The sequence below is a fragment of the Natator depressus genome, chromosome 3 (genome assembly GCF_965152275.1).
Source record: "Natator depressus isolate rNatDep1 chromosome 3, rNatDep2.hap1, whole genome shotgun sequence".
NCBI classification, from domain to species: Eukaryota; Metazoa; Chordata; order Testudines; family Cheloniidae; genus Natator; species Natator depressus.
Window position 1 is genome coordinate 67,170,798 of NC_134236.1, and position 12,896 is coordinate 67,183,693.

At 40.4% G+C, this 12,896-nt stretch overlaps 1 protein-coding gene across 1 annotated transcript in view; it reads left to right on the top strand.

Moving 5' to 3' along the window:
- Positions 1-11,409, top strand: part of LOC141984487 (serine/threonine-protein kinase MARK1-like) — a 41,134-nt gene extending 29,725 nt beyond the window's left edge. The window contains exons 8-10 of the mRNA XM_074947563.1: positions 5,615-5,831; positions 7,394-7,974; positions 11,260-11,409. Coding sequence (XP_074803664.1) covers positions 5,615-5,831; positions 7,394-7,974; positions 11,260-11,409 — 948 coding nt within the window. The remainder of the gene's footprint in view (positions 1-5,614; positions 5,832-7,393; positions 7,975-11,259) is intronic.
- The last annotated feature ends 1,487 nt before the right edge of the window (positions 11,410-12,896 follow it).

Below are 12,896 nucleotides of genomic sequence, written 5' to 3' on the forward strand. Positions count from 1 at the left end.
CGCATAAAAATGAAAGCACACAAAGTAGTGTTTGCAGAACCAGAGCCTAAAACATTTTAAAACCAAGAGAGTAACCAATGTATAGCAAAGAAAAAATAGTAAATGTGGCCTGATCCAAAGCCCTTTGAGGACAAATTTTCATTGATTTTGGATCAGGCCCTAGAGGCTGAGATTTTCAAAAGGAGCCAAAGGGAATTAAGCACCCAACTCCTCACTGAAATTCAATGATACTTGGGTGCCTAACTCCTTTCAGAAAATTCTGGCCAAAAAGAACCAAAAGATTCCTCAAATATTAACATAAACACTGGCAACAATGTTCATGAATGGCATATAATAAAAAGGTAGTAACATGGTCAAACCAAATAACTGCTTGGAATTCAAACAAATATTCACAAACATTATTTTTGTAATATTCAACCTGCTCCAATCAATAGATTAATCAAAAGTGTTTCCACACAAAATCAAAGAAAAATGTAAACTCTTAAGGACAAATTTTCAACAAGCTTTCTAATTTGCAACTGCAAAAATTGCAAGTGCATTCTTTTGCATGTACAACAAACTGTATTTACTTAAGTCGAATGAGTAGCTGTGTTTGCAAATGCTGGTTTTACAGTCAAACTGGCATTTCTACATGAAGATAAGGGTTTTTGTGAATGCAAATAGATGCGATTCCAATTTTTGTAGGTGCAATTACAGAAGCCTGTTGAAAGTTTGACCCTTAAAAGATTCTTTCCATGTTCAAATTTGAGCCATAAGCCATTGGATAAATATAACACATGGACTGCCCTTTCATGCACGGTAATTTCTCCAAGCAATGTATTTGCATTATGTGTGTTCTTTTGTAGAAGAGAGCCTTAATGATTATAATTTGCCATCCAGAACTTTATAGCTAGCTCTTGTCGAAAACAGTGTTTCTGCCAAAAAGCTTCCTGCCCAGGTGCTTAACCAATTAGCTCTTAAGGGGTCTGGCAGTAAAACCAGTCATGGCAAGTTTTCTGATGTACTGTATATAAGGTGACAGCTTGCAAAATGTAAGATGAAAATTTGTTTTCTTAACAAGCAGTGTGTAAATCCTGGGAGACTATTTGATTGCTTTGCCTAAAACACTTATGACATCTCATATTCCCAGTTGATATAGTGTGGTTTTAACAATGTTGTCAAATTAAACATATTTTATTTTGTTTTTATATATACTCTAAAGACAATTTATTTAATTGTGATTTGGGCATTGCAAATGCGTACTAGGCATGGACTAACCTAAGAGTTTGAAGTTTGGTAAGCTTCAAACTTTTCCAAGCATTTTGCTAACTCACAAAATGTATTCAAGCTTTGAGAGAGCTGTTTTTCCCACAAATTATACCCAACATTTTTCATGGAACATAAGATTAAAGACGTGTTTTTACAATGTTACAACTAGGGCTATCAATTAATCGCAGTTAACTCAAGCAATTAACTCAAAAAAATTAATCACGATGAATCGCAGTTTTAATTGCACTGTTAAACAATAGTATACCAATTGAAATGTATTGAATATTTTGGATGTTTTTCTACATTTTCATATATATTATATTCTGTGGTTGAGATCAAGGTATATATTATTTTTGATTACATATATTTGCACTGAGAAAATGATAAACAAAAGAAAAAGTGTTTTTCAATTCACCTCATACAAGTACTGTAGTACAATCTCTTTGTCGTGAAAGTGCAACTTACAAATGTAGATTTTTTTATTACATAACTGCACTCAAAAACAAAACAATGTAAAACTTCAGAGCCTACAAGTCCACTCAGTCCTACTTCTTGTTCAGCCAATCGCTAAGACAAACAAGTTTGTTTACATTTAAAGAAGATAATTCTGCCCTCTTCTTATATACAATGTCACCAGAAAGTGAGAACAGGCATTTGCATGGCACTTTTGTAGCCAGCATCGCAAGGTATTTACATGCCAGATATGCTAAACATTCATATACCTCTTCATGCTTCAGCCATCATTCCAGAGGACATGCTTCCATGCTGATGATGCTCATTAAAAAGATAATGCATTAATTAAATTTGTGACTGAACTCCTTGGGGGATGGGGAGGAATTGCATGTCCCCTGGTCTGTTTTACCTGCATTCTGCCATATATTTCATGTTATAGCAGTCGCAGATGATGACCCAGCACATGTTCATTTTAAGAACACTTTCACCGCAGATTTCACAAAACCCAAAGAAGGTACCAATGTGAGATTTCTAAAGATAGCTACAGCATTTGACTCAAGGTTTAAGAATCTGAAGGCCTTCCAAAAACTGAGAGGGATGAGGTGTGGAGCATGCTTTCAGAAGTCTTAAAAGACCAACACTCTGATATGGAAACTACAGAACCCAAACCACCAAAAAAGAAAATCAGATAATGACTCAGATAATGAAAATGAACATGTGTCGGTCCACACTGCTTTGGACTGTTATCGAGCAGAACCTGTCATCAGCATGGACGCATGTCCTCTGGAATGGTGGTTGAAGCATGAAGGGACATATGAATCTTTAGCACCTCTGGCAGGTAAATATCTTGCAACACCAGCTACAGCAGTGCCTGTTTTCACCTGAAAGGTGCCATTGTAAACAAAAAGTGGGCAGCATTATCTCCTGCAAATATAAACAAACTTGTTTGTCTGAGTGGTTGGCTGAATCAACCACAAGAAGTAGGACTGAGTGGACTTTGTTTTATTTTTGAATGCAGTTTTTTTGTACATAATTCTACATTTGTAAATTCAACTTTCATGATAAAGAGATTGCACTACAGTACTTGTATTAGGTGAATTGAAAAACAGTATTTCTTTTGTTTTTTTACAGTGCATATACTTGTAATAAAAAATAAATATAAAGTGAGCACTGTACACTTTGTATTCTGTGTTGTAACTGAAATCAATATATTTGAAAATGTAGAAAACATCCAAAAATATTTAAATAAATGGTATTCTATTCTTGTTTAACAGTGCGATTAATCATGCTTAATTTTTTAAATCATGTGATTAATCGTGATTAATTTTTTAATCGTTTGACAGCCCTAGTTACAACATAAGATAGACCAACAGTTGCTAATTCAAACCCCCTAAGGGAAGGCTAGACACACAGTGGTAATAAGGTCAAAGTCTCACTGGTGGGGCTCTCTATGTTATTTTCCTGCCTGCAGCACCCAGCTCGGTATCTTTCTGCTAAAGATACTTCTAGTCCCCTGCCAGCAACAGGGCGTGTGTCTGACTCATAGCCTTCAGGATGCCTGCTGCCTGGCCTTCCCTCTGCAGCCAGCTCCCAGGCAGCCTCCAGCTCTCTCCCAAGTCCAGTCCCCTCAAACCTCAGGCTGTAGTTCCGTTTTCTGACCCTCGGGATTTAGAGAGCCCTCTGCTAGCTGGATGTTCCAACAGCGGAAGGGTAGGGGGCAGAGTCACAATGCTGAGAAACAAGTGAACCAGTTCACGCCATCACATTTGAAGGTGGGAACTTTAGATGTTCAAGAGCTAAAGCACCGTTGTCAGGGCAGCAGGATTCCCTTTCTCCCCATTACTCAGACTGACAGGTCCTGATTTCCCTACAGTGTATTTCTAATCCCTACTCAAAACTCCCCAAGTTCAGGAGGCTGCTGAGAAGCAGGACAGTAATTGTGGGGGTCCTTGCTTTGAAAAAGGAAGAAGGTTGCTGAACGCAGTGGGGCCAGGCAGGGAAGGTGCTGAGTGGAGGAGCAACTAAGCAGAGAGCAGATGCTCAGCCAGAATGAGGCAGGGAAACTGTTCGGTGGGATGTTAGAGATGGGAGAGGTCACATCTTTTATTGGACCAGCTTCTGTTGGTGAGAGAGAGAAGCTTTCGAGCTACACACAGCTCTTCTTTAAGCTCTGTATGAACTTGGAAGCCTGTCTCTCTCTCCCTCCAACAGAAGTTGGTGCAATAAAAGATGTGACCTTACCCAGCTTGTCTCTCTAATAGCCTGGGACCAACATGGTTACAATACTGCATACAACAGTGGGATGCCAGCAGGGAAGTTGATCAGGGAAGAGGCACTGTGGAGCCAGATGGGCAGCTACAAGGAGGAAGAGAGTTAAAACAAATCCTTTCAACTAAGCTATCTCCAGCCCAGCTTGCCTCCTCCCCTGCCTGTCCACAGCTGCCTTGTCTCTTTCCCCACCCCACCCCACCCCAAATGCACACACTGAACAATTTCCCTTCCCTGGTCTGTTTTCGTTCTTACTCCACATTCAGCTGCTCCCATTCCTAGACCCAATGTTCTTTTCAGCGCATCCTCTCTCATTTCCTTTTCTTCTCCCCTTCCAACAACAACCCCTAGTATCTCTCCTTACACCCCCACCCCAGTAACCTGGCCTGAGTATCCCACATCCCTATGCTGGCTTCCCAGCTTCACCTGGGTTTGGATCTTCCTTTTGAAGGAGGGAGTAGGAAATTCCAGGTTCCCACCTACTGCTGCTTATCATGTAGCTGCACTCAACTAGTGGAGTCAGCTAAGAAAAATAGAGGAAAAAAGGTTAAAATAAAACATTTGTTTTTTACTTAAAAAATAAAGTATATTATTGTCCTATGGGCAGGCGCCTCTGCAATTTGAAGCATTTTACTAGCAGATCTGGTCCTAAAAAGGCGGGGGTGGTGCTTGCTTGGTGAAAAACTTCGAAAGAAACAAAATTTTTTGAATTTGTTTTCATTCAGGTGAGACACCCCCTAAGTGTAGGAGAAGTTAAAGTTTAAAAGTGAGAGAATTTTTTTTCTCACTTAAAATATTGTGAATAAATTATTTTCAAACTAAAATCATTAGAATTAAGAACAGGACTAACCACACTTTAAGTGGATCATTGAGGCAAGATCACTGCATTTATAGATTGCTCTGCTTCTGAGTAGACGACAAATTCTTCTGTAGAACAGGAAGAGGGTTAATTGGGGGCATGAAAAAACTCTCATATACAAAGAGATTGAAAAGACTGTGATTATTTACCTTAGAAAGGAGACAAACAAGTCAGGATGTGATAAAAGTATACAAAATAATGAAGAATTTACAGAATGCAGATCTGGACCATCTGTTCTCCCTATCTCATAACACAAGAACAAGGAGGTATTCAATTAATTTGAAAGGTGGAAAATTCAAAACTGATCAAAGGAAATACTGTTCACACAACACACAATTAGACTATGGAACTCATTACCACATGAGGTTGTTAAAGCCAAGAATGTAAATAAGATACAAAGAGGGAATGGACAACATGAATTATTGCTCCAGGTTCTGATCACCTCCTTCTGCAGGTAAAATAGCAGGAGGGGGCTAAGAGAGAGTAAATCTAATAGGGTCTCTTTGCAGACCTCTCCCTAATTGTTCTGTCAGGAAGCAGCGCTTGCCAGCTCACAAACCATGTGGATCTTGGGGATTAGAGGGAGACCAATGAACAAGTTCTCTGCTGGCTCATTCTGTACTATATTGTGGGGAGGAGGCGGGAGGGGATTTCTGCTGGACTGGTGGGGAAGGAAGATGCACAGTTTCATCTGCACGTGCCTGAGCTTGTTGTGTTTCATTTCCTTGTACGTTCAAGCTTCTTTTCAATTTAAGACAAGATGAATTATGACTGTTATGTTTTCAGAGGGAAAATGTAATAGAAAAATGTGATGGCAAACCTAGAAACCTGAATCAAGATGCAGATATTCAGATTTCCCAAAAGGCTGAACTGGTCACAACAGAAAACCTCAACAACTATGACAATAAGACATTTCCTTCTGCATTAACCCCAGCAATTCCAGATGCCATTCAAGAAGATGAAATTGCAATTACTTTAGATAACCAAGAAAATTTACCAGAAGGTACTGTACTAAAATCTATTAATGGCTTATTAATCTGAAAACGTTCCTTTAGCGCAAGTCAGTAAAAAGTGAAAACATTTTATGATTTTTTTTTTAGAAATTTTCCCCATTTTTTTTGAGTGGGAGGAGAGAGTTCAAAAAATTTAGCTCAGCTCCAGTTCTCTAGCTTCCCACAGTTTTCCCCTCATAGAACTATCTCCAGCATTACACTAAATGCACATTCTGTTTGTTACCCCAGAACAGATTTTTAAAGACTTGGAAGTGTGCGCCTCCCTAACTAAGTCAATGTGAAGGAGATTTAGGGACTGATCTTGCATTCACTGAAGACAGAGGTAGAACACCATTTTGAAACAGAGAGGAGTGTGATGGGAAAGAACAAGGTCCACCCATATCCACCCTCCTCTGCACCAAGAGATATGCCCAATAGATGATAATCAATGCTCAAAAAAAATCATTCAATATGTCCAAGGGCCTTGGCATTACACTCTTGGAGAAATTCTTTCCTGATCCCAAGTTTTGGTGATCAATTTGAAAACTTTGTACACGTAAGAAAGAATAGCCATAACTAAGCATCAACCCAATTGTTACTCTGGATATACTGACTATAAGTAACTGTCTATTACATGTTATTCTCCAAGTCATTTCCACTGTTTTCCTCATGAGTCCTAGTAAGGAGGATTGTGAGGAACCTCCAAGGTCAAGAAATTCCAAACACTGATTATTTTGGGAGAGAAAAAGAGAAAGTGACTTTAGACTTTGAGGCTGAATCTAGGTCTGGTATAAGAGTCACAACTTAGGTAACTTCAACATGGTTGCACGCACTTACATTCTTCATTGCCCTGCACCAAATCAGAAAGGTGGCAGTTTACACTTTCTTTGCAATGATGTAAATAACAAGTGCAAGGTGCAGAGCCATGGATAATTGGACCCTAACTCTGAATTTGACCTCTCAATAAATGTTGATTGATTCTGACCCAATCATTGTGCACCTAAATATTTTTAGATTCATACTGTCTTTAATAAATGCTGAGTAATAGCCCCAGTAATAGCTCTACAGAAATAACAAAAAGGTAGGCAACCTTTTGCCCAGCTGTCCACTTTCTGTTTCATCTTAGCATCAATAGCTTCCTCCTCATTTGGATGTGAGCTATGCTGTGGTCATCACTGCTACTGAACCTTACACCACTTATAAGCAATTATGGTTACACACAGGTGTAATTTTTCAACAAGTGACTAACGATTGTGGGTGCTTCAGTCTTGAATGCCAGCATTTTAAAAGGGGTCTGATTTTCGGAGTGTTGATCAGCTCTCCTCTGAAAATCAGGATACTTTAAAGCATCTAAAGTTGGCAATTAAAATCACTAGTTACTTTTGAAAGCGTACGTGTAAACTTATGGCATTATATCAAGTTTTTTTTATTATTTATAATATTGCAAAAACTCTACTAACAGTCAGCAAAATTCACAGTCCCAAGGGGAGGTACTTTCAGTAATAAGTTGTTACTTTTTTTGACGCTACCATTTCAGCGTGAACTGATCTTATCCATTCTATATTCCATTTAGTTTCCAAGTTTGCAGATAGAGAATGGGTTCATCTTGAACCTCCGAAATCACCAAATAAAAATAATTCAGGTGAGCCAATGAATCAGCCACTTTTGGATCTGCAGGAGAATTTGGATGATTATAAAAACTTAGCTGAAGTGAGGAAATCATATCTTCCTGAGAAACCACCTCCTACATTAGTAAATAACCTAACACATTCTGCAAACCACCAGGCTCAAAGATCTGCAATGTCATGTACAAGCAGAGTAACACCACGGTCTCTAACAGAAAATAGAGTTGTAGACCATAGTCCTACACCTCATCAGGACACAAGATTTAAAGACCTTCTCAAAGCAATGGATGAGACCATTCCAACCCCAACATGGTTGTATTCAGAAAAGGAAAGTCCTAATCTACTAATGATTGAAACACCACAACTTTCCCCTTTGCCCAGGCTGAGACAAGCTGCCTGGAGAGACTCCATAGTTAAAAAGATTTCATGTTTGGGAACATCACAGCAACAAACAAGTGGCTCCCCTCCATTTTTGGTCAATGGCTCAAGACCACCAATTTCCCCTATATCCCAACAGCAAACACATATGGTAAGAAGTTTGAGGCAATCTAAAGAAAATCCGAGAACCTTTTTCAACAACAACATGAAGATTAAGAGAAACTTAGTCCAACTCAAGCATACCCATAAAGTTACAGACCTGAATCTTCCAGTATTATCTCCACCCTACCAAACCAGGTCAGGGAAAAAGTCTGAGATTTTAAGGTTAGATTTTGCATAAATACAGTGCACAGCAATATAAGAAAAAAAGGAGGTGTGTGTGTGTGAGAGAGAGAGAAAATAACAGCATCTATAAACTTTCCACAAAGTATAACGCTGATAGCTTTTAGCTGAATACCATGATGTCACATGATGTCAAAGTCTGTTTAATGTAGATGCAAAATTTGAGGTTGTAAGAAGACGTGAAATTCTGTGGCCTGCGTTGTGCAGGAGGTCAGACTAGATGATCATAATGGTCCCTTCTGACCTAAATACCTATGAATCTATGAATCTATAAGACAATTCACAATAATATTTGATTGTGAATTTTTTGTGTCTATATACATTGTTTGCACCCAAACTGTGGATCATTGTGTTAGGGCAAAAGATCCAGAAAATAAAACTGACTAGTCTATTTTGATTGTCCTAGCTGAATAAAGAGCAAATGTAAACAAATTGTTATAAGGACGGAAAACTAGATTTTAAAAATCATCTTTCCATTTTAATAAACTACAGCGTTAGTAAGACATGTCAGGAATTTTTTTGTATTAGCTATATGAATTTTAACCAGACAGTGGCACTTTAACCCAACTATGTTCCAAAACAGAGAAGACCAAATTTTGCATCCAACTTCACTGCATTAATTAATTAATTAGGGCTATACACATGTGACAAAGTAAAATGTATCCCTTTTGTTTTAAATTCCAATGATTCATCCTCCTTATTTATATTTCCTTTTTCTTATTAGTAGACTTTGGGCCTAATTCTCTTCTCAACCCAATATAACTTCCTTGACTTCAGGAGTTACTCTTCATTGATACTTGTGTGAGCAAGAAGAGAATCAGGTTTTGTGTTTGCAGCTTTGCAATGTCTATGTGAGGTGTGAGCATACAAGTTAAGGGTTACAAAGGATTTCTAAACTGTATTTGGAATGCATTGTGTGTCATCTTGTCAAGATTTGCCCTCCCATATTTCTACCAACATGACTGCCATACAGAGAACATACTGGGAAGGTCTTTGGAGGGAGATAAAGAATGAGTCTAAATGTGAAAAATGTGTAAATTTCAAATACCAGTGTGTAAGATCTGTATAAGATCCAGCAGTCAGAAAGACTGTGCAGCCACTTGTGAATTCTGCTGTTTTTTTTCTGAGAGATGGACAAATTTCACCTCCAAGAGCAACAATAGAGTATAATATTTAGAGTGATACAAAGAAGGTATATCCATGGAGCCCACACTAATTGAATTGAGTGCTCAAGAGCCTTATTCTGCCCTGCCCGGGCCAAGATTCAGGAAGAGTATCCCTATGCAGGATAGCACTTAAGCACATGCTTCAGTTCCCCATTGAAGGCAATGGAACTTGAGCATATATTGAAAATTAAGCATGTGAATAAGAGCTTTCCTGAACTAGGGCCACACATGTGTGTAACTCCGAGAATTGGGCAATTAGCTTATATATTATCTTCATTATTAAAGCTGGATGGATATTTCACAGCCAAATTGGCTTTGTAAACATTTCCCCCCTAATTTACGAAATTTTGTTAATTCATTCTAAGCTTGTCAATCTTGTAGTCAGTTTCCTGGAGTTTTGTCAGAAAAAAAGGGGGGGAAATAAACAAGATTTGACTCCATTTTTTGGTAAAAGTAGGCTGGTGGACTAGGGTTGCCAATTTTCTAATCAAACGAAACCAAACATCCTTGCCCCGTCCCCTGCCTTGCACTTCCCCGAGGCCCTGCCCCTTCTCTGAGGCCCCACCTCTTGCTCATTCCATCCCACCTCCCTCCATCGCTCACTCTCCCCCACCCTCACTCACTTTCGCTGGGTTGGGGCAGGGAATTGGTATGCAGGAGGGAGGTCTCCAGCTGAGGGTGCAGGCTCCAAGGTGGGGGCAGAAATTAGGGGTTCATGGTGTGAGAGGGGGCTCCAGTGTGGGGCAGAGGGTTGGGGTGTGGAAGAGGGTGCATGCTGCGGCTGGGTGGTGCTTACCTCAGTTGGCTCCCGGAATCGGACAGCATGTCCGGCTCCTAGGCGGAGGGGCAGCCAGGGGGCTCTGCACGCTGCCCCTGTCCACAGGTGCCACCACAGTAGCTCCCATGGGCCGTAGTTCCCAGCGGCAGCATTCAGAGCTCCCATGGCCACCCCTCTGCCTAGGAGCTGGATATGCCGGCTGCTTCCAGGAGCCACGCACCACCAACTGACGTTTTAGCGGCCCAGTCAGCAGTGTTGAACAGAGCTGCCAGGGTCCCTTTTCGACTGGGCAATCCGGTCAAAAACTGGATGCCTGGCAACCCTATGGGGGACAGTGGTGACATACTAAATATATGGTTCTGCTGGCGGAGAGAAGGCAAGCAGCAGTGTCTTCTAAGAAATGCAGACAACAACAAATATGAAAAGACGTTAAAAATGTAAGAACTTCCATTTCCGTGCACCACTGGTTTTCCAGAGACCCTGACTGTACCTCATGCCTCCCTTAGTTATAGGGTTTTAGGCCCTGTTTAAGCCGGTACTCACACGCGCATGCCTAACTGTAAGCAAATGAGTAGTGCCCTGAACCTGAATTGTGAAATGTCAGAATTTTTACTTCAGTGGGACTACACATATGCTTAACGTCAGGCATGTGTTAAGTACCTTGCTGACACATGGCTTTACTGCCTACCTAAGGCCTGATTCTGCAAACACGCACTTGGGTAACTTTTCAGGGGACTACTCAAGTTATCCAAATGTGAGTTTGAAGGAATGGACCCCTAGTTTACATATGTTCATGTTCCAAACAATTATTTGAAATACAGAAGTCAAAGGTGACATTTTAAAATCTTAAAGAGGAATTCCTAAGTGCTAACACAGTATTTTTCAGAAGGCAGATGGAAATGGATAAAGGAAGCCAGATACAGCATATTAAGTTCTGCTCTCAGTTGCACTCATTGACTTCAGGAGAGTTGCCTGACATAACTGAAAGCAGAATATGGCCTTGTTTGTGCATCCTGTTGCTCCACATGAGTTGTACACAATATATCAACTTAAGTTTCTTATTTGCTTACATCCCGTGCAACCCCAATTAGATTAATGACATAGGTCAGCTCACAATTTGTACCACTGTCTTTCTGATTTTATACTATAGACCAGGTATAAAACAGGTCAGCAGTTACACATGAATTCTGACCTGCTTGAAGGACAGAATAATTGTGCCTTCCAGGAAACTTTGCTGTATAAACTGTGGCATCCAAAAAGTGCTATTGCTAAAAAGGCAGCCAAGGACTTTAAGAGCTAAAAGTTCACTTTTTACTTTACAAATGTTTTTAAATCAAAATATTTCACATTGTTACATATAGAAAACGTAAGTAGACAACATTCAGTGAGGACCAACAAACTGCCTTGGGGCCACATTGCCAGCCCCTCACTCCACAACTGACTCCTGTGGGGTCACTTCTGGTATGGGGTACTAGTCAGTGGGAGTAAGGGTTTCCAGCCCGGCCCTTAAAGTGTTAATTTCTCAACATTAATAAAACCCATTAGAACAGATAGTAAAATTGTTTTGTGAAAAATTTGTCCCTTACTTTTAAATTTAAAAAATGTTTTTGACCAGCTCTAAAAATTACATCATCATTTTTTTTAACATAGGACCATGGTCTAATACCCATACCCATGAGATATATATATATAGCGTCTTACCTATCAACTAGAACCATTGATTTGTGGTCCAGTGGTTAGGATACTGGCCTAGGACTTGGCAGACCTGCATTCAATTTCCTGCTCCACTACAGACTTCCTATGTGATCTTGGACAAGTCACTTAGCCTCTCTGTGCCTCAATTCCCCATCTGTAAAATGAGTATGAGAGCACTTCCTTACCTCCCAGGGGTATTGTGAGGATAACAAGTTGAAGACTGTGAGGTGTGCAGATGCTATGGTGATCTATACAAGTACCTCAGATAGAAGGAACAAGGATCCAGTGTGAGTAAGCCCTGGTCTACACTAGGACTTTAGGTCGAATTTAGCAGCGTTAAATCGATGTAAACCTGCACCATCCACACGATGAAGCCCTTTATTTCAACTTAAAGGGCTCTTAAAATTGATTTCCTTACTCCACCCCTGACAAGTGGATTAGCGCTGAAATCGGCCTTGCCGGGTCGAATTTGGGGTACTGTGAACACAATTCGACGGTATTGGCCTCCGGGAGCTATCCCAGAGTGCTCCATTGTGACTGCTCTGGACAGCACTCTCAACTCAGATGCATGATTGTTTGCCGTTGCTCTGATGCAGGGAGGGGCGACTGACGACATGGCTTACAGGGTTGGCTTACAGGGAGTTAAAATCAACAAAGGGGGTGGCTTTACATCAAGGAGTATTTCAGGCAGGACTTCATGGAGGGTTCCAATAAGAAATGGTGCACCTAAGTTATTGTTCTTATTGCAACAAGGAGGTTACTCTGGCCTCTGATTGATACATGGCTAGATTTACCTCGCTGCACCTTCTCTGTGAGTGACTGCAGTGCTGACCTAGAGGAATGAGTCCCCTAGACGGGTGGCGGGGGGCGGGGGTTGCAAATGAGTACAAAACAAATCTGGTCTATTTCTTGTTTTGATCCACTCCATCTATCTTTTACATCTTTGGCTGGCAGCAGAAGGTGCAGAAGGACTGCATGCCATCCACATCTCATGGTTGCTCGGCAGAAGATGGTACAATAGGACTGCTAGCCATCCTCATCTCCTGCCTGCCCGGCAGAAGATGATGCAATAGGACTGCTAGCAATCCGTAT